We start from the raw sequence: 27,967 nt of genomic DNA on the forward strand, positions 1-27,967 counted from the left end.
AATGAAAAGGGTGACATCTCCTTTAGCTATCTTGGCACCATGACTGTGTTTTATGGTGCACTAATGGTTTGATGGGGAATCGTTCTGAACTGTGGAATGCGGTGTTGGGTTCTTTTAATAAAATGGACTTTTCAAGAATAATCATACATCCTTTAACTCAAGAGTTAATCTCTTATTTCTAGGTTTACATCCAACACTTTAAACTGTAGTTTTAAATGAATTAATTACATTTATGCAAAGTCAATAGACTCGCTTGTCATTTATTTATTATATCCTATAGAAAATATTTAACTTTGTCAGTTTATTTAACTTGTTGTTAACATTATTGTTTCTGCTGCATGTTTTTATTATTGTGATAGGAAGATTAAATTAAACAAAAACAGAAGTAAAATATGAAATAAATATCAGTTCCTTATATCAGTTGTCAGACAGATGAATATACAAATAATCTTGCATCTGTGTTGGTTAGAAAAAAATCTTCAATCAATCTCAGTTATAATACCAAGTAACTATAATATAGATTACTTGGATCAAAACCAAAGAAACAACAACTTTTTGTCATGGGGTCAGTGAAAGATTCGGCTGGGCAAGTAAAATCAAGTCAAGCCAGTAGAAGAATAGAGCCCTATACACACCTTTTTATGATTTTCTCTCTTTTTAACAGTTTAACCCACAGTAGTCCTGTTGGGGCTACACATAAAATCAGCAACTCCGAATGTACTGATCCTCTTTTAACAAATTACTTGAGTTGAAATCACCATGTTTTTGATTACTCTGGAGCTGCAGCAAAGTGACGTTGTAACGGAAACGGGTCAATTTAGCTCAAAGGGAATCATTTAATAATTTAAAGGGAATTTGAACAGAATCACTGTTTCACGGCTGATCACTGAGACGCCCTGTGATTCACTGAACGAGCCGTTTAACATCAAATCTGCGCTGGATACTAATATACAAACTATAGTGAAACACTATCAATTAGCACAGTAACAAGATCGGCAGTTTAAGACATTAACTTGTAAGCACAAAACACAAGATACTCCTCGTTTCAATATGAATAAGGCTTTATTGGATAAATCTAAGACATATAAACTAATCTAACACATAAACGCACACATTTATACATTCACACAAGTTGCAGGAAGATCGAGGGGAAAGTTGAGTTTAAGAGAATGGAAATATGGAATCCCAAGTTTACAGCAATATGTTAAATTGCATAGACATGAACAACCATCAATCACGTAATTAGCCCTCGCATTGAGTTCCTCAATGGGGTTAAAATTATATTAGATACACCATCACAAATGTCTGAAGGTACATTGCCTGAAGGTGTCCCTTTGTTGTCGCTGTTTGTCTGGAAGTTCAGTCGCTGAAGTGACGTCTTGGAGAGCCCGTGGTTGGACGTTGGCTGAAGATGGAGTGTTGTGTGTGGTTGGTTGAAGTTGAACTTGACGTTACAAACTTAACTCAGAACACAAAGCTCTCAAACGGAAAAGAAAAGAAGTAAAGTTTGACGAGACTAGGTTGTGTTCCTTCTCATCGTGGCTAAGTAGCAGCAGGCCATGGGCGGAGTTTGGGGGGGGCTAAGGGGGGCACTGCCCCCCCAGACCAGAGCCAATTAATGCCAAAGTCTTGTGCTTTGAAAAATAAAAATAAATACAGAATTCATATTTTCTAATTTTATTTGTCCTATCTTATAATTTTTGTGGATATAATGAGTAAGTTTAGAATTAATTATTTTTAATAACTATATTGAAAAAGAAGCTTATTTTGGTGGACTTCAAAGTATCGCGGTACGTTACGTGAGTGGACTCTCTTCTCGTTCTGTTCCCGCTTTAGTCTACATGCTAAATAAACAAAATGGACATTCGTCGTTTTTTTAATAAACCCACTAGTAAAAGTGTGGAGTTTTCTAACTCCTCTTCAACCGTCTCTTCAACCATCAATTCCACTGCTGCTACTGACACAGCAACCGAGGCCGGTGTAGCAGTCGGTTCTGTTCCCCTCTGAATGTCTGTTTCCCCTCGGGTTGCCAGGTCTGTGTAATAAACCCAACCAAATAGTTAATTAAACATATTCCCAAAGCAGCCTAAATTCCACGGACTTGGCAACATACCCACATGCAAATGCACCAAACACACCTGGATGTAAGGAAAGCAAAAAGGGACAAATTTCTTGCTACACTGCAGCATAGTAAAATGATTCTCACACTCCCGTTTATGTTCTTTTTTTTTTTATTATTCATCTTGCAGTTGTTCCGTTATTTTTGTCTTATGTTTTTACATTTCAAGTTGAAAAACCTCTCGTCTTAAATTTATTTTCAAGTTTAAGATTTAGGACGGTATTTTGAACTATTTGACTTGCCGTACATCCAGTCACACTTATTGCGCACGCCAGTCCTGATCATACGTATAGTAACTCGGCAACTACGCAAGAATTGTAGTATGTTTGCGTAAAGGGAAACAGACACTCCGAGGGGAACAGAATCGACTGCTACACCGCGTCCGCTGGTAGGTGCCCCCCCACGCACAAAAGTGAAACTCCGCCTATGCAGCAGGCAGGCCGAAGCACGCTGGAACTGCACTCAAAGAACAGTGATGACTACACAGCATGGCTGAAAGCTAAAGCTAGGTAGCAAAGCTACAAGCTAAAAGCTAAAAGCAAACTAAAAGCAGACATGACAAATAGCAGAAGCAAAGCTAACAACTGAAAGCCACATGACTAATAGCAGCAGCATAGCTAGAGACTAAAAGCCAGATTTTATGGTGTCCTAAGTATTTAAACTGGCCTGTTGGCCACACCTCAAATGTTGTCTTGACCAATCAGATATTGTCTTGGCTCGGGGTTATCATAAATCATGTTTTTTTTCTTACCAAGCATGTGGTCCGAATTGTCCCACTCTTGCAGGGTCTAATTTTGGACATGATTCCTATAACCAGGTTATGATATATTTGACAAATAAATGATTGTCTGAACTAATTCAAGCAAGCAGATTCGATTATATCAATACTAGACATGACTTCTATATTGATCCTATAGTTATCAAAAGACATACACAATAAGTGATTATACATGATAGTTGAATGTGTGGGTTACATATAAATGAATATGGAGTTAAGCGATGGAATGATATTCATTTAGAAGTCATTTTGGAGTTCATTTTGGTTCATATATATGTACAAAAGACAGTTTTCTTGTCATTCTCTGACATAGGGATGTTCGGTGAAGAACAGAGATTACAAGAACCCCCCCCCACCCCCCACCCACCCCCCTTAGGAATTTCAGTCTGCTAGGTGTGGGGAAGTCAATGGAAGTGTTTAACACGATCTCATGGGTTTACTTGTGATGTCTAGTGTTGCATTTCTATTACGGACAACACATTTGATACCAAATTTCTCTTCTTCGAATTGAAATTGTATATAATTGTTCTAGTGGTGTTAATGTTGAAAGCTGTTGTGTTAACAAGTTGGTTGCTCATCTTGCTTGGGACTTGTGGCACAGAATGTTTTATGACTTTCTGAGGAATTCGGCTCCGTGTTTCAAACACAGCCCTGATAGACTCTTTTTTTCTTAAGTTTGAATTCGTCTGGTTCGAGTCATTTCTGTTACAACGTTTTATTTTATTTTATTTTAGTTCATTTCAGGCACTCTGAAAGGTTATTCAGTATGTCACTGTCAGCTTGTTACATTTTTTTTTTCAATTACTCTGAATAGGCATGCTGAAAAAAAAATCAAGAATTCAATTTCTCTATGTTCTAGAGTGCATCCTCCATCTCTAAGTACTTGCTTCTTTCTTTCTTTCTTGGTCATAGGTCAGGACAAAAGTTGTTGATATCTAATATTTAATATTAAAAATAAACTGATGACATTATGATATAAAGATATTAAATTGAAATATATATATATATATATATATATATATATATATATATATTACTTTTTATTTTACTTAACTCATTGAGCCTTTTACATAGGCAATCACCACTATGTTTTGGAGAAAAACAACAACTACTAGTTATTTCACTCTTTTTGTATTTTTTTTTTTTTTTACCTAGTCGTTTTCTTTGTTCTCCTCTTTCTCCTTTGTATTTATGTGTGTCTTTCACTTTCTTTGCCCTTGTGTACTGTTTTTTGGCATACACATTTATTGTGCTGCTGTAATGCACACATACTCAAACACCTGCACAGGCACACACACACACACACACACACACAGCTAACTGGGTTTTTGGGTTAGCCACTTCTCTTTAAATGGGTTGAGTTCTCTTTAATTGTTCTCTTTTAAGAGAGGGAAGATATTAATTAGTGTGATTCCTGGGGGCGATACCACATGTAAGAGTGTTGAAAAATCTTTTAGCAATCATGTATTTTGCAAAATGAATAGCAGCGTAAATGCTAACACACAGACAGTCACCGCCCCTTCCCCAAAACAAATAGATTTCCCAGAGGAATGAGGGCCGTGTCTTAATTTTTCATTCTTTTGTCTGTACTATACTGAACATGCTTTTGATATTTTAAAAGGCATTTGAGAAACTCCTCTTTAAAATAGTATTTTCCTTATACAACTTGCACAAACACAGTCATGATTTTGGTCATGTATGTGTGCACTTCTATCTGTCCAACATAGAGTGCTGAACAAAAATAATAATATTAATAAAAATAATAATATGGACAGGCTGCAGACTGGCAGTGTGTGTGTATGTGTGTGTGTGTGTGTGTGGGGGGGGGGGGGTTATAATATATGGGGACTCCTGCATATGTTAAATTTGAGGGTGTGTGTTTAGGAGGAGTTATTGGTGAATAAGAATCATATGGGCATGGCAGTTGTTAAGGCAAAGGATTATGGGCTACAGTGGTTATCATATTTTTGTCTGCGAGAGCCATAAGATGTAGTGATTATTATAGCTGCATTGTAAAAATAAATAAATAAATACAAAATAAATAAATAAAAATCTCAGATTAGTTGTCATCAAGTTTACATTTTGCAGTTTCTGAACTTGTTCATTCAACTTAGCATTTTACATTTTTGCTGTTTCAACTAGTTTGTAAGTTGACCAAACTAGAGTAATTGCCCCCTTAAATAACTTAAATAGTAGGCCAATTTCATAATAATTGGAAGTTATGTCACCACTGGATAAAGTTAGAGCTGAACAAGCCTATGGTGACAGCCCGCCAGAATGGAAATGGAGAACTCAAATAAATTAACTAAAATGGAGAACATAAATAAATGGCAAGAGAGTCTATTAAAAGGATAGTTCTGCTTTCTTATGTTGAACATAAAAGAAGATATTTTGAAGATTGCTGGTAATCAAATAGTAAGTTGTTACCATTGACTTCCATAGTAGGAAAATAAATTCTATGGAAGTCAATGGGAACCACCAACTGTTTGATTACCAACAATCTTCAAAATATCTTCAACGTGACGGTGAGTAAATGATGACAGAATTTTAATTTGTGGGTGAACTACCCTTTTAACTTTGCTTAATTTGCTGCTTATTGATAGTAAGTTAGTTGTTGTAGTAGTTGTAATGTTTGCTATAGGGTAAGTGTAAAGCAGTTCTTTCGTGGGAAGAAGGAGGCGGGAACCAGTGGACAATCAAAAAAGATTTTAATAACAATAAAAATCTATATATATATTAGGGGTGTAATGGTACGTGTATTCGTACTGGACCGTTTCGGTACAGGGCTTTCGGTACGGTGCACGTGTGTACCGAATGACCAAATGCAATATTTTGTGTGTGGAACATATACATTTTCGTGTTTCCAAACGAACATATTAAGTGGCGGAAGTCTCTGCGTTCAACGCAAATACCGCCCTGCAACTGATTTTAAGGCCGGTGACACACTGCGTGGCGTGAGCGTGGCGTTTCGGCTGCATGTCAGTTATGTGATGGCTGCTTCGCGTTTTCTGTGTCTTTACACACCAGAATCATACCTGACGCGGTGCTGGCACACTGCTCCTTTTGTACTTCATGTTGAGCATAAATATAAAGCCTACTGATAAAGGACACCGTCAACAGTATTGACGGCAAAATAGACTATGTTTGACAGGTGCAATATGCCAGTGTGTCACCGGCCTAAGGTTTTCAAAAGGCATCACGCGAGTGTGAACATCACTACAACTAGGAGAAAAGCAATTGTAATTCATACGCAGCTCCTGACGGAATTTAAACAGACTTTTGCTCTTAATTCGATCGGTCCAACGCAATAACGAAATCTGAGCAGGTCACTTTGGAAAAATTGTATATATTTTTTAAATATGAGCAGGCCTACAAGCTGATTGGTAATGCATTAATATATTATAATTAATATATAATTTCATTATATTTTATTATATGATATTGGTTTGAGACTGAGAGTATTTTATTTAGTGGAGAACTTTGCAGCAGTATTTTATTTCCTATTCTTTTTTTATTTTATATATATTTTATTAAAAAGTATTTAATAAAAGTGTAAACAAATTGTAAAAAAAAAAGTTTATAGTAATAAACAACCTGCATTTTAATGTTTGCATTTCTTTCCCTTACTGTACCGAAAATGAACCGAACCGTGATTTTAAAACCGAGGTACGTACCGAACCGTGATTTTTGCGTCCTGTTACATTCCTGTTGCGTCCTGTTACAGTCCTGTTGCATCCTGTTATATATCCCTAATATATATATATATATATATATATATATATATATATATATATATATATATATATATATATAATAATAATAATAATAATAATAATATATAGAGGAAACAGTTCTTTAGTGAAGGAGATCAATGGATTCTCCCCCGGCCCTCCTCCAGGGGAAGGAGTGGTCCTGTTACCATCTCCTGACGAGCTGACGTCGCCAACTCCGGGTCGCCGTCTCAGGAATGACGCTTGGCCTGATGCTTGGCAGGTTTAGGGGCAGAGACGGGCTGTGCTGCCCTTCTGTGGCCGTCTCCTCACTGCGGCCGGGATAACTGCTGCTGTGGCCAAGCGGGAGTGGAGAAGACTGCAGGGGGGTGCCCTTGGCGACAAGCAGGTTGAGGCGGCTGCGCCGGCGGCAGAGTGGAGTTAGCAGAGGGCCGCCAGGGCAGAATATGTCTGATGGCTCAGACCGCTTCTGGGCGGTAGAGAACTGCTGGGCAAAATTCTATACCGTGTCGCCGAAGAGGCCAACCTGGGAGACCGTGGAGTTGAGGAGCTGAGTCCGATCAGACTTCCTAATGTCTGCCAGGTTCAGCCATAGGTGGCGCTTCTGGACTCATCACCTGACCCAAGGTGCGGGCAGTAACCTTCGGCGCCCAGAGAACAAGTTCGGTAGCTGTGCACGCCTCCTGGAAAACCCCTGGGTCAGCACTGTCCGCGTGCAGCTCTTTGAGCAGCTTGGCCTGGTAGACCTGAAGGGTGGCCATGGCCTGCAGGGCAGAAGCGGCCTGACTCGCAGCTCTGTAAGCCTTGGCCACAAGCGTGGATGAGAACTTGCAAGCCTCGGAGGGAAGCTTGGGACCACCACTCCATGCGGCATCACAACAGAACACTCCACAGGGGGAATCCCAGCATACCCCTTGGCCGCTCCGCCATCGAGGGCATTGAAGGCAGAGGAAGCACCAGAACAGTTTCGAGCAGTAACAGGTGCCTTCCATGAACTGGTCACCTCCTGGTACACTTCCGGAAAGAAAGGCACCAGCGATCAGCATGAGCAGCCCCCAGGATTCCAGTCAAGCCCGATGCTCTCAGCTAACCGGGAACCCCCCACCCCCACGGTACAATTATAAAAAAATAAATAAAGATTGATATCTATATAAGAAAATTATATAAGATGCTAAGTCTTGTTTCCTGGGGGGGGGGGGGCGTGAGCGTGGCGTTTCGGCTGCATGTCAGTTATGTGATGGCTGCTTCGCGTTTTCTGTGTCTTTACACACCAGAATCATACCTGACGCGGTGCTGGCACACTGCTCCTTTTGTACTTCATGTTGAGCATAAATATAAAGCCTACTGATAAAGGACACCGTCAACAGTATTGACGGCAAAATAGACTATGTTTGACAGGTGCAATATGCCAGTGTGTCACCGGCCTAAGGTTTTCAAAAGGCATCACGCGAGTGTGAACATCACTACAACTAGGAGAAAAGCAATTGTAATTCATACGCAGCTCCTGACGGAATTTAAACAGACTTTTGCTCTTAATTCGATCGGTCCAACGCAATAACGAAATCTGAGCAGGTCACTTTGGAAAAATTGTATATATTTTTTAAATATGAGCAGGCCTACAAGCTGATTGGTAATGCATTAATATATTATAATTAATATATAATTTCATTATATTTTATTATATGATATTGGTTTGAGACTGAGAGTATTTTATTTAGTGGAGAACTTTGCAGCAGTATTTTATTTCCTATTCTTTTTTTATTTTATATATATTTTATTAAAAAGTATTTAATAAAAGTGTAAACAAATTGTAAAAAAAAAAGTTTATAGTAATAAACAACCTGCATTTTAATGTTTGCATTTCTTTCCCTTACTGTACCGAAAATGAACCGAACCGTGATTTTAAAACCGAGGTACGTACCGAACCGTGATTTTTGCGTCCTGTTACATTCCTGTTGCGTCCTGTTACAGTCCTGTTGCATCCTGTTATATATCCCTAATATATATATATATATATATATATATATATATATATATATATATATATATATATATATATAATAATAATAATAATAATAATAATATATAGAGGAAACAGTTCTTTAGTGAAGGAGATCAATGGATTCTCCCCCGGCCCTCCTCCAGGGGAAGGAGTGGTCCTGTTACCATCTCCTGACGAGCTGACGTCGCCAACTCCGGGTCGCCGTCTCAGGAATGACGCTTGGCCTGATGCTTGGCAGGTTTAGGGGCAGAGACGGGCTGTGCTGCCCTTCTGTGGCCGTCTCCTCACTGCGGCCGGGATAACTGCTGCTGTGGCCAAGCGGGAGTGGAGAAGACTGCAGGGGGGTGCCCTTGGCGACAAGCAGGTTGAGGCGGCTGCGCCGGCGGCAGAGTGGAGTTAGCAGAGGGCCGCCAGGGCAGAATATGTCTGATGGCTCAGACCGCTTCTGGGCGGTAGAGAACTGCTGGGCAAAATTCTATACCGTGTCGCCGAAGAGGCCAACCTGGGAGACCGTGGAGTTGAGGAGCTGAGTCCGATCAGACTTCCTAATGTCTGCCAGGTTCAGCCATAGGTGGCGCTTCTGGACTCATCACCTGACCCAAGGTGCGGGCAGTAACCTTCGGCGCCCAGAGAACAAGTTCGGTAGCTGTGCACGCCTCCTGGAAAACCCCTGGGTCAGCACTGTCCGCGTGCAGCTCTTTGAGCAGCTTGGCCTGGTAGACCTGAAGGGTGGCCATGGCCTGCAGGGCAGAAGCGGCCTGACTCGCAGCTCTGTAAGCCTTGGCCACAAGCGTGGATGAGAACTTGCAAGCCTCGGAGGGAAGCTTGGGACCACCACTCCATGCGGCATCACAACAGAACACTCCACAGGGGGAATCCCAGCATACCCCTTGGCCGCTCCGCCATCGAGGGCATTGAAGGCAGAGGAAGCACCAGAACAGTTTCGAGCAGTAACAGGTGCCTTCCATGAACTGGTCACCTCCTGGTACACTTCCGGAAAGAAAGGCACCAGCGATCAGCATGAGCAGCCCCCAGGATTCCAGTCAAGCCCGATGCTCTCAGCTAACCGGGAACCCCCCACCCCCACGGTACAATTATAAAAAAATAAATAAAGATTGATATCTATATAAGAAAATTATATAAGATGCTAAGTCTTGTTTCCTGGGGGGGGGGGGGGGGGTGCCAGTGAGGTAATAAAAATAATCTTTGATATTTTTTGAATAATGCAAATATAAAACAAGATTATTCTGAGTGTCCATTACTTAGAGCAATCTACTGTAGCTCCCCCCTCCATCGACACATAAGGACAAATACGACACATGTGAATAACGTGTTTCTGTTTTTTGGTCATGGAAAACTAGCTTGTAAAGCGATTGATTGGGTTACAGTCCGGCTTTTGCTGACCTCGTTCTTCTCACTTTTCCCATCACATGTCACATTATAATTTATTTTCAATAAAAATGAACAACATGTTCTAAAAGTGGAAGTAAAGTGCCTAAAAAGTGTTTAATAATGATTGTAATAAATATAATCATTTACAATCTGTTATTATTCAATCCTGTTAATGTATAACAATACTGAGGTGCAAATGTATTTGTCAGTATAAAGTATAACTAGCATCTAATTATTATTTACACTGCCTATTGCAAAGAACTGCTACTTTTACAAGGTAAATAGAATATATCACGATTTTCATTGTACATGTTTTTCTGTAAATAGCATCAAGAGCTACTTGCAGTTGCAAAGTATCTTAATTCCACTTAGCCATTACTGTATTTTTTCTACTTTATTGGCAGATCATTTGTAAAATAAGAAAAATGCACTTAAAATATTATTATTAATATTATTATTTTATTTTTTATTTTTTTGCCCATGAGATACCATAACTTGTTTAACTAATAGTTAATCTAACATTTCATACTAACCAGTTTTCACCTGGGATATCATAACAGTGATAAGAATTAAATTTGTATTGAGTCTGAAGTATTCAGATGGCTTTTTGGCAGGAGCTGTTGCCATGGTGAATCGTAATATCAGCGCTCCATTGATAATGGCTTTTTATAGTTGTGGTGCACATGCTTAACTCGAGTGAGTCAATTTAGAGTTGATTAAACCAACTCATTTCAGCTGTTCTGTAACCGAAAACTCAGAGTTTCCCTTCTCAGGGTAAGTCAACCCAGAGTTCAAGTTTAAACTCAGAGTTGGTTGAACCTCCTTAGTGAAATGGGCACCTGTACTTCAAGCAACTTGGACTATGAGCTTCTCCATCTTTCGTCCAAACTCTAGGACCTTGGTTTTCTTAAAGTGGCCTTATTAATTTTTTACCCTTTTTAATTTCTGTGTTGTGTACTTTCTGGTTATCAAATTAAGGCATAAAACATACATTTAATTTATCAGTTATATTTTAATTATTGAAAATTAAGCAAACTTAATCTTTTGGCAAAAAAAGGGTATTTACTATTAAAATTAATACATGGAAGAAATCTTGTGTGATTAATCCTTAAAAATTTTTAGTAGTAATACTAGTAGTAGACTGTGTACATTCTACGGAAAATTGTGCCAGACTTTTATTTTGACGGGATGCCGCTTATACCTTTACAGTTCTGTGTATGTGACTTGACCATAGACTGAAATCATGGATATAGTGTCCGTGACTTCACCCATAGGTTTCAGAAGAGCGTTGCCGCTTGGACATGACGCTAGTTTTACTCAAATCAAATGGTCAGATGTTCATAAAGTGACTCACAGAGCAATTCTGGAGAGGTTGTTCATGTGTTTCCATCCTCAGTGAGACGACAGACGCTGAAATCACAGAGAGCATCAGGCGGACTGTAAGAGACATTTTGCTACCTTATACTGTGTATAATGTTGCACTGTAATGCACATGGTGCATATGTGTACACCTGTTAATACATAGGATGTCAAACTCTTCTATTATGTATTTTAATTATTTTCTTTCTCTTAAAGGTTATCAAAATAATTGAACTTAAGCTAAGTTTTTTTTTGCTATTGAAATGGCAAACTAGTGTTTCAAGTTCACTAACTTCAATTAAACTACTATCTGTTGGAAACTGCTTTAATCATTTATGAAATTCAATGGAAGTCAGCACACTGCAAATCAACCAAGATTTTAGAAAGTACAAACAGAATGCTTGTAAATGTGTTTGTAATGCAATGGGCAGTTTTATTCTGTATCTTTATATGTGCATTATGCCCCAGCATTTTTCTTTGGAACATCACTGTTTCCATGGATTCATCTCATACCTCAGTCTACCCCTGCCCTTGACCTTTGACCTCTTTAACCCTGACGTCATTTAGTGCCCTGTGGGGGTATGGTAATAAGCAAAAGGTTTGCATAAACTTGGATTTATATTTCGTACTGGACTGGATGTGTCTGAGAACAATTTGAAGATTATGTGTCCCATGAGGCCTTCTTTAACCCTTTAAAACCGAACGTGTCGGCGCCGACACAATTTACCATGCGGTATTAATGTTTTCATAACTCAGCAACCGTTTGCACTATGAAAAAAAATCAAATTGCGTCTGATAGAAGACATCTTGCGCTTTAAGACAATATACAGCTTAATACGGTAACTGCATGCTTTCCAGCAGCAAATCACAGCAGCTTTCGGGGAGAGGGGGAAGGGCGGAGTTGAAGCGGGAGATACAGAGCCCAGCAGGTTTGAAAGTTTGAGAGTGTGAAATATAAACAAAAACGAACAAAAAACATGGCGAAAAAAGGTTTTACATGAGAGGAGGCGATTGATTTGATCTCTGATGACACCTGGGAAGAGGCTGAACATGATTCATCGGACCCGGAGTCTGTATTCAGATGCTGAGGCGTATGCTGCTGGCTTTGATCCAGTCGTGGATTGGTAAGTGAAGCTTATTTATTTGTTTCTTGCTGATTAATCGATGAGAAATGAATAAAATAGTCAGACTCCGTGTTTCTGTACGAAAAAACACGGTTTCACACACTTATATGTGCGTTGCAAACATTTGTAAGCGCGCATGTGCATGCATGCGTTCATATTTGCTCATGTAACGTTAGCGTTATGTCTATGGGTGCGTGTGCATGCATACATAATTTTCTGTGTGTATGTAAGTGCATGGACATATCTGTGTGTGTGTGTGCAAGTATGTGTGCGTGCGTGTGTGTGTGTGTGTGTAAGTAAAGGTGCGTGTGTGTGTATGCGAATGTGTGCATGCATGTGTATATGTATGTTTGTGTGCATGCATGTGTGCATACGTTTGTGTGTGCTACTGCTAATGTGTGCATTTGTATATCTGTGTGTTTGTTTATGTGTATATCTGTTTGTGTGTATCTGTGTGCACATGTATCTGTTTGTGTATGTGTGCATGTGTGTGTCTTATACAGTCTATGATGTGTGTGTACGTACGTGCATGCGTGACTGTGCATGCATACATTTATGTCTATATCTGTATATGTGTGTGTGAGTAGGTGCATGTATGTATGTGTGATTGTGTGTATGCAAATGTGTGTAAGTAACTGCAGGGTTTATTTTTATTATTTTATTGTATTATTATTATTATAGTTATTTATTATATATTTATATATTTTTTTTTTTAAATTTTCTTACTAATAAATTGCTTCATAATAAAAAAGTATTTTTATGTACATATATAGTGAGTTTGTAACACATGTTGCTTCTTTTTTTAGTGTGGCTTCTCCAGTTATCTACGAAGAAGCAAATGGGCCATCTACATCGAACACAACACCATCTCAGAGGGGCCGGGGCCGTGGTCGCAGCTGTAGCTGTATAATAAGTACATGGGGGGACTTGACACCTCCAACAAGATGCTCAGAACAAAGTCGGTGCCCCATAAAACAAGTCATATGTGACCATTTTCCAGCATTTCCTAGATATTGCAGTGACCAACAGCTTCATTTTACACAAAGAGCTGTGTGCCATCCACCATGATAAGCTCATGACACGGCAAAACTTTCAGGAGCTGCTAGCTGCTCCGCTCACAGATGTTCCCCTGGATGGCCGGCTGAGAGAGAGATGCGATCATCTGCCTGTTCCTGTGAGTGATACTCAAGACCTTTCACAAAGTTGCATACGATGCAAAAGGAGCACCCCATGGACATGCCAGGAATGTGATGTGGGACTATGCTTGCAGTCCTGTAGACAGGAACTGCTTCAGAGAGCCCCACATTTAAATGACTGGATTGAAGGATCCAAAAACGCCTGGAGAACTGGAGTACCACAAATGGCTCCTGAGTGAAAACCGTGCAATCCAGTGTCTCAAAAATACTTGTATATATGTATTATAGTTCCTTTTTCAAGATTGAGGCATTAGATTCTTTCGATCATGAGTTTTCAGATTTTTTCTAAATAAAAACCAGTACAATTTCTTCCTGTTTTTAATTTTTTTGTCTATTTTAATTCTATTTACTAACTCATTACACTAAATAATGTACAATAACTGTAATTTCCTGAAAGCCTATTTTTTTCTGAAAAAAATGACACCTTACACTTGAAGATACCACATTATGTTATAATTTTATACTCAATAAACCAAAATGAGTGAAAACGGCCAATTTTAGCCTTAGGTTCTAAAGGGTTAATGGCCCATTTTTATGAGCATTTTTGACACATACACACACACACACACACTTGCCTCTTGGGGTTTCCCAGTTTCTCATTTAATCAGTACAACCCAGGAAAGGGTCTGGGGCAGCAGGCACAGGAGGCTTGACTGCCACATGATTGACAGGAGTATTGTCTGCATTTAAATATCAGCTTGGATAATTATTAGAATCCGCAAGTAAATATCACACTGATAAGACAGTAAAGAGGTTTAAGAAGATATAGTAGTTTTTGTTTTGCTTTGTCACACAGACTCCCACCTTTTGTTTTTCAGTGCAGGAAAGATGAACAGGTTATGATATGTTTTTATTTTAGTATTTGCTTATTAGTGATAATTAGCAGACTTATTTTAATTTTGAACACCCAAGACAACATCCTCATAGCAACATCCTTAGCAAAACCTTCAGAACATCCTAACATCTACACAGCATCTGTATATGCCATGGCAACCAGACAAAACATCCTAACACTATTGTACAAGCAAGCATCAGTTACTCTTCAGAAAATGTATATATATAAAAAAGATAAAAATCTGTTGTTATTTACCTGTTTAATTATGATAATTGTATTAGCTGATGCATTATGTGATTGTCATAGTATTGTAGTAATTTTATTGTTTTTATATACAGTTTGTATAAATACTTTAAATATATACAATTGGTTTGGTAATATTAGTTAGTAATATAATAATAAAAAAATGACAATATACTACTACTACTACTACAACTTAATAATAATAATAATAATAAAAATAATAATAATTACAAAATAAATAATAATAATAATAACATAAGACCCTGGGACAAAAGAGTCTCTTACATGTATTTATCCTACATACAGTATTGACAGAATGTAGCTACTATCAGATGGGAGCAATTCAAATAATTAAAAAAATGACTTGCTAGGATCAAAATTGGGCATTTTTACAACTTTCCTTGAATTAAGATTTTGTCATATGTACTTAACTTCTGGGTACAAATTTGTCCCCAAAATACAGTTTGGTAGGTACAAGTATTGACACATTTAAACACATTCACGCGCACACACACACAAACACACACACACACACACACATTTGTTTTTGTGAAAAGTGGGGACATCCCATAGGCGTAATGGTTTTTATACTGTACAAACTTTATATTCTATCAGTCTTCATCAACCCTACACCTAACCCTAACCCTCACAGGAAACTTTGTGCATTTTTACTTTCTCAAAAAAAAAAAACGAATTCTGTATGATTTATAAGCGTTTTGAAAAATGGGGACATGGGTTATGTCCTCATAAGTCACCCTCTCCTTGTAATACCTGTGTCATACCCATGTCATTATACAGAGTTGTGTCCTTATATGTCACAAAAAACTAGAGCACACACACACACACACACAAACACATCCAAGTATGCAGACACGCACCCTGCTGGCCAGCTGTTCACAGCAAGGTCAGCATAGATTAGCTTAGTCATATATCAGTGTGTGTGTGTATGTGTGTTAGATTGGAGTGATAGACTGGGTTTGGCCTCTTTACTGGTGGTGACCTAATTTTAGCAGAATGTCAAATTTCAGTCTCCAGCAAGATTTATTTTATTTTAAAACATTTATTTCCTTGCTTATGAACAACTGAAAGACCGTAGTAAAGTCATAGACGTAAATGTGTCTGTGTGTGAACATCAAACAAACTGCCAATGCATGGTAGAGATGCATGCAAAAATGTTGCCTTACAAAAAGCCAAAGTCAAAAAGGGACAAGCTCAGCACTAGGTGATATTGACCAAGCAGGCTTGGTCACGTTTACCACAAAATGCTGGGCTGTGTGTGTGTGTTTTACTATGTTTTAAAGTAATATACCGATGGGGACAAAATGTGAATGTGTGCACATTTTGTTGTAGATTAAAATCAACACATACAGAATGACTACAGTAACAACACAGGAAACCGTAATAATCAAAATATGCAGTTTACTAATGAGCAAAAACATCTAGAAAAAGGCAAAAGTGTATGTGAGTGAGAAAAACTGCAGAAATTAATGACAAATCAACAGTTATACATGTTATATTGTTACATTAAATTGCTTTTTTTAAGTTCAGTGGACAATTCTGAATAAATATTAAATAAATTCATTTAAAAGCCAAAAAAAATTGTTGTTGTTGTTGTTGTTGTTTGTTTATTTGTTTGTTTGTCTTTTTTTTACCAGTGAAAATAGTCACTCTTTGGTCAAAGCTTTAGATTTTTACTCCTGCCAGGACACTTTGTAATAGTGAATCAAAAGGATTAAATTGCTGCTGTTTATCAAATGCCATGTTTGAATGGTTTCTGTGAGAGAAATTTTCACTTTTAAAAGAACACATTCCTTGTTGCAGGCAGTTTCAAAGTTCTCTAATTTCTCTGGTATTTGCATTCATATAATGCATGGTACTTGAATGATGGGCATGCTCTCTTTCATGACTGCATTCCAAACCAGGACCATAGAGTTACATTCCTTTAAATTCCATTTATAGTAATGTATCTTAAAAAAAAACTGCCATATCTTAATTACTTAATTACAGAAATACAGTTTTTCATATATCTTTCTTTCATGTTTATTTATTTTAGGTCACTTGCTTGCAAGATTTCTTTGGTGATGACGATGTTTTCATTGCCTGTGGACCAGAAAAATTTCGCTATGCACAGGATGACTTCTCCCTGGATGAAAACGGTTGGTCATATCATTTAATTATTAAATGAGAAATTAATATTGACAGTCACAATGTATTTTAAGGTGCGATTCTCACTATTAACAAACCATTAACTATTACATTTGCCTCAATAAACTCGTAATTTGCTGCTTGTTAATGGTTAGTAAGGTTGATGTTAAATTTAAGGATTGATAGGATTAAGGTTGTAGAATATGGTCATGCAGAATATGTGTTATAAGTACTAATAAACAGCCTGTAACACTTTGATACTTTTTTTTGTTAATTAATATATCATTAACATATAGTATATAATGCTTAACAGATTGTTAGTTATTTAATATTTAAATATCTAGAAATATGAGCTAATGTGCTTATTGATATTTTCTAATATACTTATTTAACATTACCTAATGATTAACAGATCATTATTTAATCTAAATTGTCATTAAACATTCCATTTCACTTTTCGAAAATCTTCAGATGATTTTGACAAATGGTTTACAATGATCAAAAGCTTCAATAAATCATTATGAAACATTATATAATGCTTAATGGATCTTTGGGTAATGTCATTACACTTTCAATTCATATGCTCAGGCTAATTATTTTAAAAGGAATTATAATGATTATTGATTGATTTAACAATTAAGCTTTTCATTATGTATGTTTGAACGCTAACAAATGTCATGAAACTTCAGTTCACGTATTACCTAGTTACCTAAATGTGAAAAAAGCTTAATTAGTCATTTAAAGTGGAAACTATTCATTGTTTATAAACATTTACAAATCATTAGTAGGTTTATGAAAAGTAATCTCAATGGCAAAAAGTGTCCCGAATTACCTGAATTCACCCTATTTACACATTTTTACAAATAATTTATTAATTATTTGTTCATGTTGTTGCTGTACATGATCTAGTTGAAATCATTCATCATCTGTAAGTGTTTATAAATGTTTACTAATAATTTAGTACCTAGGGCATTGGACTTTTAGCTACTATAATGTACTCCAAGCGTAATGTTTGGGTAAAAGGTGATTAGTTAAGTGTGGCTAAATGCTTGCTATAACACACATTGTAATTTGGATGAGAAACATATTTTGCCTCAACACTAAGAATACTGCTGTATATCATTAAACAGGATATTTCTTGAATCATACATCTACAGATACACAGCTGACCCCTCAACCCTATCCATTCTACCAAACCTCTATCTGACCTTATCCATATCACACCTCAATAGCAGCAAAAGTAATGTGCATTAACAAAAGCTTTTAATCATTGTATAACATCTGTTAAAAACATTTTTAGATTTTCAAGAAGTACATTATCATATGAATTGAAAGTTTAATGACATTTGTAAGCATTTTAATTAATATGAAATAATATACTGTTGATAAGTGTCTCCCCCCCCCCCCCCCCTTTAAACTCTAAATAACAAACTGGCAAAAGAGACATTCTTATGAATGTCTTATGAATAAATATGATCCTCACCTTTAAAACACTAATGAGATGTTTCCCAGATATAATATTAATTAAATAACTCATAAATAATTAAATAAATAATTAAAAATATGTACCTTTGGTTACCACGTAACTGGTGAATATATTTTACAGTGCTGAAAGGACAAACACACACACATAATAAACACACATTTGAAAACACCTCAACAATAATCCTACCAGTCCGAAGAAAATCCCCGTCCTCACGATTCAAGGAACCCAGAATGTATGCACAAGGAATCCCCCTTTCCTGTTGTCCTCACTGCAGGTGAATGCTGAATCTCCGGCAGCAACACTGTCTGCTTCCTTGCGGCTCTCGGTGAGGTAATCCGTACAGACACGACGGAGTTAGCTTTAGCTTTAGCCTAGCTCAGCTCTCTCAGCTCCGTCTTTGGGAACAGTTCAACTTACTCCCTCACAACGCAAGATGTCCGCGAACTCTTTTTTCCCATAGTACACTCAAAGCATCATGGAATAGTAACAATTGAAATATATCTGCTCTTTGTAAACTACCTATAAATTTCTCTTTATTATTATTTAAAAAAAAAATTTTAACAATATATGCAAATGCATAATTTAACTTTTATATTAAAACTATGAAATTATGCAATTACTTATCACCTAATAAAATACAGTAAAATGCCTTAATGCATCATTATAATGAAATAAAATACATTCTTGTGAACAAAATAAAAAACACAATATCCCGATTTACTGAATAATCAGGTTATTACAGACGCCTCTGATGTTGTTTGTGGTTTAGGAGTGGCTTAACAAGAGGAATACGACAACTGTAGCCAAATTTCTTGACACGTCTGTGTGTGGTGGCTCTTGATGCCTTGACCCCAGCCACAGTCCATTCTTTATGAAGTTCACTCAAATTCTTAAATCAATTTTGCTTGATAATCCTCATAAGGCTGCGGTTCTCTCGGTTGGTTTTGCATCTTTTTCTTTCAAACTTTTTCCTTACACTCAACTTTCTGTTAACATGCTTGGATACAGCACTCTGTGAACAGCCAGCTTCTTTGGCAATGAATGTTTGTGGCTTACCCTCCTTGTGAAGGATGTCAATGATTGTCTTCTGGACAACTGTCAGATCAGCATTCCTGAGGTTCCCTGAGTCTTCAAAATGGTCTCTAAGTTTGGTTCACTAGGCTACACAATCATGGGGAAGACTGCTGATCTGACAGTTGTCCAGAAGACAATCGATAACACCCTTCATGACCCATTGTCACAAGTCCACGCTACAGAATACTGAGTCAAGTGTGTGTGTGTGTGTGTGTGTGTGTGTGAATGAATCTTATATAATGTGAGACTGATGGAGGTAACAAGACACAGGTGAATGCAATCAGTGAGCAAGAATCCAGGCAAAGGATAATGCGGAATGTAGTTAATGAGGGATTAGTCTCAGCCTCAGACGTCGGGCCCACTGTCTGCTGGCTAAACATCTGATGCATATGGGACAAAAAAGTGTAAAAACTTCAAGAGTGTCAAAGTCGTCACTGGATTGGTTGACTTCTACAGGATTTCCACGAGATACGTGTGTCGCATTGTTTAACGTTCCACCTGGAAACAAAGATACCATGGCGCTTTATCCTCTCATGAAAAAGCAAACCGTTGTGTTAACAAATGTGACGATGAGCACTTATCAAGTAAACGCTGGATTTTCAAAAGTATGTGAAATATTTAAAGTTCACAGCATAGAATCTTTAAAATATGTCAGAGTTATTGTTATTGTGGTGACATTTCCATGCCTCGAAACGTGACGATAAACAAACGAACTGTGACTGGTTGTTTGAAACGGCCTCATGGGCGATGCCTTGGCCAATGAAAGGTGCCATGAATTCGAGACCTTCAGTCTAAAGTTCTGGCTTCAGGAGACTAGTGAGTGACCTCTGGAGAAGCTCATGGACACTCCAGCTGGTGATCGTAAAACTAATAAACTTATTTTAACAATCAACTTCCGGTTAACTGTATATTATTTCATATTAATTAAAATGCTTACAAATTTCATTAAACTTTCAATTCATATGATAATGTACTTCTTGAAAATCTAAAAATTATTTTAACAGATGTTATACAATGATTAAAAGCTTTTGTTAATGCACATTACTTTTGCTGCTATTGAGGTGTGATATGGATAAGGTTAGATAGAGGTTTGGTAGAATGGATAGGGTTGAGGGGTCAGCTGTGTATCTGTAGATGTATGATTCAAGAAATATCCTGTTTAATGATATACAGCAGAATTCTTAGTGTTGAGGCAAAATATGTTTTGCATCCAAATTACAATGTGTGTTATGTCTTTAGCAAGCATTTTGCCACACTCAACTAATCACCTTTTACCCAAACATTAGGCTTGGAGTACATTATAGTAGCTAAAAGTCCAATGCCCTAGGTACTAAATTATTAGTAAACATTTATAAACACTTACAGATGATGAATGGTTTCAACTAAATCATGTACAGCAACAACATGAGCAAACAATTAATAAACTATTTGTAAAAATGTGTAAATAGGGTGAATTCATAGGGTGGGTTTTTGTTAAATGTGAGCCAAAATTATCTAAATTAATAGAAACAAAGGCTTAAACTACTTCTCTATGTGTGCACTGAATTTATTTAATATTATATAATAAGTTTCACAATTTGAATTGATTTACTGAAATAATTGAACTTTTCGATGACGTTGTAATTTACTGAGATACCTGTATACTGCTTTTTGCCTGCAATAGGAGCAGCATCACCAAAGTTGAAGATGTTTCTTTAAAACTCTAGATTTCAAATCTACAAAATACATAGGCTTGAAAGTAGCTATATTAGAATTTGTATTGTTACTATACTAACAATACAAGAGCTAACCAACAAAACAGTGTATATTTTTTTTTATTTCCATTTTGCCTCAACTTAAAAAAATGGTAGTGTGCTCAGTAATTTTACAAGATTTTAGCTTTTTTCTATTCTATTAATTTTTCTATTAATGGCTATTTTCTTTAATGGCTGTTCGCATGTTGTTTTGACTGGATTTCTTAATGTCTCTTTTCACTTTTCAGACTGTTTTATTGGCACATAAATAAATAAATACATACATACATGCATACATTCATATATTCATAAAGTTGATAGTGTTGTTTGTATTTTTATGAGGGAAATGTGGGGTGAGGGCAGAATGTTTTTCAAGGTTTTTTTCTCATGTCATGGAATCTGTCAGCAAAAGTTTGTGATTTCTCTGCCTTGTTGTTTTCTTCAAGTATGCCTTTTTCATCATACCTTTAAAGGCATACCTTTACTTTTTATTTGTCTCCTTTACTTTTGCTGTAGAGTGTCGGGTGATGAAGACTCCCAAAGGACAGAGAGGCTCTACTAAGAGTCCCGGTCCCGTGCGACGCAGCAAGTCTCCGGCTGATTCCAGTGAGCCAATAATTATGTGATTCATGTCAGCTCAACATGTTTAACTCCATAATGAAGCTTAACACTGAAGTTTAGTAGTTAATTCCACATCACAGCTAAAGCACCACAATTTCTTGCATTGATGACTGACAGGCTTTTTACAATAATACACTTTGTTTTATTCTAAACAGCTTCTCCATGATATTATATTATATTAGCACACTTAATTGCTGTTTACACAGTTAAAGAATTATATGTTCATGTTTTTATTAGATTTTTAGCTCATTGTCACAGCTTGATTTTTGTTATTCTGTAATAATCTCATAATTAATGTTTGTGTATTCTTTGCACCTGCCTGTGCAATTAATGTTCTGTATGCATAAATGGCTGTTACTTTCAGAATGAATTTAATGCATAATATAATGAAATTTATTTCATACACGCATTGCTACTTCCGGTAAATAAGCAGAAATATACCCAGGGCTTCAAAACTGTAACAGTTTGTTAAAGCAGGTGACTAAGGTTTTATTTATTTATTTTTTTCTTCACTAAATGTGGGTTACAATTACATACAAAAGCAACTTATATTGCAGTTTTGGGTCTAATTCACCATAGCCTAATTAAATTTTAAAGCTTTGAAACTAAGTAAAGTTCTAGCTCACCAAAAACTGTCTTTTAATATGTCATCTTTGACCTTCTCAAGCCACGGACAGCAGTGACAATACTTGTCTGCCATCTTGTGGTGGCAGAATCTCCATTTGTCATCAACATTTTTGTTGCTTCCTGGATTAATAAATTGTACATTTCAAATGTGTATATTTGCAAATATTTTATCAAATTGTAAATTATTATATTTACAGTGTAGATTACTTCAAAACTAAAAGCCAAACATTGACAAAACATTGACAAAAGCAGAACAGAACAAATAATGATTTCATTAGGTTTTTAATTAAAAGACATGAAGAAAATATTAGTTTCAACGATATTTGTTTGTAAGAATAGCTCATTTGTGCATGCTATTTTTTTTTTTTTTTTTTTTGCATGGCCTGTGTGCTTTTAATTAGAATATATGTATCACTGTATCACTGCACACTTATTGGTGGACTAACGCTTTTTTTAATCTCTTTTAATTTATTTTCATGTTTCTTTGTCTCACCCCCTTGTTTTAAAATCCATCTTGTATGTTTTGTATTTCACTGCTCTCTCTCTTTACAAATAAATGAACAGACATTTTGAGAATTATTTTTACTTTTATTCCTGTCTTTACAACATCCCCTTTTCTGCTAGTTATTAACTTTCTATTCTATATTTCACATCATTATTTATTTTTAAACAGAGTTTAAAGTTATTTTTATTAGGCTATAACATGACATGTGCACTGTATGTAGCTCATGGGCATAGTGTCAGGGTATGCAGGTGCATATAGGCCTGGGCAGATCTTTTTTTTTTTTTTAAACACCAAGCAACCAGCACCAGACAGTGAGCATATTAGTGATACTGACATGACTTTCAGCCAAGTATGTTGACCCATACTCAGAATTCGTGCTCTGCATTTAACACATCCAAAGATGGACAGACAGACAGACAGACAGACACACACACACACACCCATACACACACACACACACACACACCAGTGGGCAGCCATTAATACTGCGGTGCCCAGGGAGCAGTTGGGGGTTCAGTGCCTTGCTCAAGGTTAGGAGTCAAACTCTCTAACCACTAGGCCACGACATCCCCTTCTTAAATAAACACAATTTGAGACATAAAAAACTTAATGAGTTTCACAATATAAATAAAAAAAATGTAAGATAAATGTGTTGAAAAATACCCAATTGTTTGTGTGAAGAGTGGAAACTGAAGTGTGCTTTGAAGGACTTGGAGGTGCCAGCGTGATCGCTTACATTTTTCTTTCTCTTAAAAAGAAACATAAAATGCACCTTTTAATTTTACTCATGAAGGTAAGAGTATACATCATTCGGAACTGCAAAGTGTATACATTTATTTGTGTGTACTCACAGTATCAACAAAATGTGCTTTTGTAAAATTAAGAAAACAAACAGGGTGGCTTTTTGCAGTCTCGAGCTTGAGCAGGAACACTTCACAAAAACTGTACCGAAACTGATCAAATACTTGCATCACTGAAATTAATATTTATAGAATGCTTTAAGTTACTACTACTACTACTACTACTAAAACATTTTAAACTCTTTCATTAGCCTATGCAATCCGTAAAGAGGATTTTCTCTCTAAAGACACATCAAGTGAGTAGATAGCAAGTCAGGATTGTTAATTTAATAAGATTTTGACATCCAAGCTGTCATTCTTCACATTTAATATGAAAAACAGCAGCAAAATTTAGACTTATTGATGTTTTGTCATGCAAGTTTTTTTGAGTGGTACATGTGTGCTCTTCAATGGTACATGTGTGCTCTATGTAGCTGGTAGATTATTTTTTTCCTATAACAGTATTATAATTTTAGTCAGGAAACCCTCTCTTCTTATCAAAAACCATTTTTAGCAATATATGATTGTTGATTTCTTGAAATATACAGTAGGTTCTTCACATTATTTGCTCTTTAAATCACCAGGTATTATATATATATATAACCCACCACTGAAAGACCAATTTATCACAAATTTTTGTACAAAATAATAAATGTTATATTTTGACTTTCACGGATGCAGCAGATAACAGTTAAGTCTTGTTTTGAACTGGGATCATTCCTTTTAAAGGGTTTTTGTGTGGCATCTGGCAGTAAAACCTTTTATGGATCTACTTGAAATCCTTTTGCTTTTTTTAAGTGTAATAGATCGTGAGCACATAGCAAGGCTAATCTAGAAAAAAAATCTGGACCAGTTGGGCATTTAATTAGCACATGAAAGGCTAAGATCAGCACTTTTAGAAAAGTTTTATATATCCCCTTATCCAGGTTTTCCAACATTTACTGGCTCTTCTTCCCTTCACTTTATTCATTAGCTGAAATGTTTTCAAGGTTTAGCACCTGGTCCTTAGTGTTTTTTTTTTTGTTTTTTTTCGTATTGCTTAAAATGAAAGCTCTGTTTTTGAAACAGCCTTTAGTACTTGAGTACACACGATCACACTACCCTCACATATAAACACAGCTCTGGTGTATCTTAGCAACCTGCACTATTCATAAAGAAATGTGTTAATGAGTTCCAGCATACAGATACAAACACTAGCTGCTGGCTAGACAACAGTTGACAACATGATTACACACAGTAGGAGGGGAGACGCTGTCTAACCCCACAATTTGTCTTTTCTTTTACATTAATATTTCTGTTTGTGGCTCTCCATCTATCCCTCTGACACTTCACTTTCTTTCTCTTTCTAGCTAATGGGACAGGCTCCAGTAGTCAGCTCTCTACTCCCATCTCTAAGCAATCTCCCATCTCTACTCCGACTAGCCCCGGCAACACTCGCAAACAGAAGGTAATGTTCTGTCAGTTCTTGTTTCTATGTAGGTTAACCACCTAAACCACCAATAGTCCCTTTTTCCTTTCCTGAATATGTTTGGAATGGCATGTTAACATTTTATTTATTTTTTGCTGTATGTTTACTTGCACAAAAATGCAGTGTGACCACAGCACACTGTATGCTATACTCTGTTCCATAATGCGGTGCATTCAACTTAACCTTCATTTCCAATCCAGTATCATATAGCCTGGGAATGTTTGTTGTCCTTTTATAACACTTTTTTGAGCTGTTTTGAACAGCAACAGCCATAACATACAATGCCAGATTTAAATTGATCCTGTCTAACTGATATCCGATCCAACAAAAAGTACCTTGTATAAACAGCATTCTAGTGTTCCATTTTAGACACAGCCATACTCTAAATTATTGTATAAACATAACTCTAATTTGGCTTTATTTCACCTTGTCTTAACCCTAACCTGTCTTCACCTCTTAGGATTTATTCTTGCCTCTGTCTCTGGAAGATGATGATTCACAGGGGGAGTCCATGTAGACTCTTTCCACTTTCCATATGTCAATCAACATGCCAATCACAGAGGTATCTCTGGTGCGATCTGTCTTGAAAACATCAACATCACCGCCCCAATGACCAGGGTGAATGCACGCATCACCTCTTCTGCTCCTTGGCCATCAGGCTTTAGACCTCAAGGGTTTGCAGTGATGGTCATTGTACTATTTGCTGCTTGAGAATTTGTTATATCCATTTTCGTTTTTTTGATAATAGATTTGTAGTGACTGGTGAAAAATAGCATATGCGGGGCATATGCTGCAGTTTGTATTATAACAACAAACACCTAAATTTGTAAACATGATCTCAGTTTATATATATATATATATATATATATATATATATATATATATATATATATATATATATATATATATATATATATATATATATATATATATATATATATATATATATATATATATATATATATATATATATGTGTGATAGATTTGAGAAACTTTAATGTTAATACACACCAGGTCGGTTTAACTCTTTAAACATCCAACCAATAATTTTGACTTTTTCATATTGCCTTTTTATAGCTTGGTCTTAAGAATTCCAAGCAGCAAATAGTCATTTTTACAACAGTGTGATAGTTTGACTTCTACAAAAATGACAAAAAAAAAACAAAAAAATACTACAACATTAATAATTTTTATTATTCTCCTTTTGTAACTCTATCTCTGTCTATCTTTATTGCTCTCTTTCACACTTTCTCTCTCTCTCTATGTGCAATGGTTTAGTGTGTTTTAAAGCCATTAAGGTTGAAATTGCACCCACAGAAACTGAAAATAATGTGTACACATCCTACTCTAAGACACCAACATCTATGTTTTTACATTGTTGCAATGTCTTTAAAACATAGACATAATGTTAAATGTCCATGGCTCCGAAGGTAATGGTAAGACTTTAATTTAAGGAACAATTCTGACTAGCATGCATTTTACTAGCACATTGGCTGTTTATTAGTACTTAAAAAGCAAATATTAAAGCATTGTTTTGCATAGCCATATTTTAGATCCCTTAATCATACACTATACTTAAATTTAACAACTACCTTCCTAACTATTAATAAGGCAACAAATCAGTTTATTGAGCCAAAAATCATAGTTAAAGGGTTAGTTCAACCAAAAAATGACATTCTGTCATTAATTACTCAGCATCATGTCATTCCAAACCCATAAGACATTTGTTCATCTTCAGAACACAAATTCAGATATTGTCAGATGTAATCTGAGAATCTGAGAGCTTAATTGGCAGGAATGCAACTACCACGTTCAAGGCCCAGAAAGGTATTAAGGACATCATTAAAATAGTCAATGTGACATCAGGGGTTTAACTTTAATTTTATGGAGCGACGTGAATACTTTTTTGTGCGCAAAGAAAGCAAAAAGAACAACTTTATTCAACATTTCTTCTTTTCTTTGTCAGTCTTCGACGAGCGTTCATGAGAGTACCATGCCACATTCGTGTGGTGCTGCTGACATAGAACATTCATCTTTTTTCATCATCTGTACATTCTGCTTGGAATAAGTTAGTCTTGGCAAAAAAATTGCCTGTCATCCTCTCTGTCAAAATCTTCAGAAATGTTTACAAAGACTGTTTTATGTACGTGTCTTTGCTTGTAAACAAGGCATAGAGCAGGGCTATTCAATTAATTTAATCTGAGGGCCGGATTATAGAATTTGGGGGGCAAAGGGGTTAGGGGCCATCCCAATCTCTTTATGGGGGGAGGGGGGATCTATACTAATTATTAACTAATTATTCACGCATTTTCTGTTATTAATCATTACTAAATTATTATTCATATATTTTCATAATTTTACACTGCACCTTCAAATGAATGTTGAAACAACATTAAGATTTTTTTAAATATGCATTTAATTACATCTCTTAAACAAGTCTCTTTATTACTAACACATTTTTGATAATACTGCTGATGATGTCTCTATTAAATGCATCTTCCTCTCAATTTTAGCCATTACAGTATAATTAAAAAAAAGTTATTTTTTAAACTTTTATCTAGGCTCTGAAAAATATAACTTAATTTAAGTAAATGTAAAACAATCTTCACATAAACTTTAAATTGTATATACATACACCATATATATTAATCATTATTCAAGCTACAAAAGTTAATCAGCGACTAGAACAG

General features: G+C 36.3%; 1 protein-coding gene and 1 long non-coding RNA gene across 2 annotated transcripts in view; both read left to right on the plus strand.

Moving 5' to 3' along the window:
• LOC127993308 (neuronal migration protein doublecortin-like) overlaps positions 1-26,107 on the plus strand; it is an 86,081-nt gene extending 59,974 nt beyond the window's left edge. Inside the window, exons 4-7 of the mRNA XM_052591711.1 lie at positions 16,833-16,935; positions 21,734-21,823; positions 25,159-25,256; positions 25,738-26,107. Of these exons, the coding sequence (XP_052447671.1) occupies positions 16,833-16,935; positions 21,734-21,823; positions 25,159-25,256; positions 25,738-25,794 (348 nt within the window). The 3' untranslated portion in view covers positions 25,795-26,107. The remainder of the gene's footprint in view (positions 1-16,832; positions 16,936-21,733; positions 21,824-25,158; positions 25,257-25,737) is intronic.
• Positions 12,071-14,010, plus strand: LOC127993324 (uncharacterized). Its single transcript, XR_008166348.1, has 2 exons — positions 12,071-12,505; positions 13,312-14,010. It is a non-coding gene; the product is annotated as an uncharacterized LOC127993324 (long non-coding RNA).
• Positions 26,108-27,967: the final 1,860 nt, after the last annotated feature.

This window comes from Carassius gibelio, chromosome A5, assembly GCF_023724105.1.
Source record: "Carassius gibelio isolate Cgi1373 ecotype wild population from Czech Republic chromosome A5, carGib1.2-hapl.c, whole genome shotgun sequence".
Lineage (NCBI taxonomy): Eukaryota > Metazoa > Chordata > Actinopteri > Cypriniformes > Cyprinidae > Carassius > Carassius gibelio.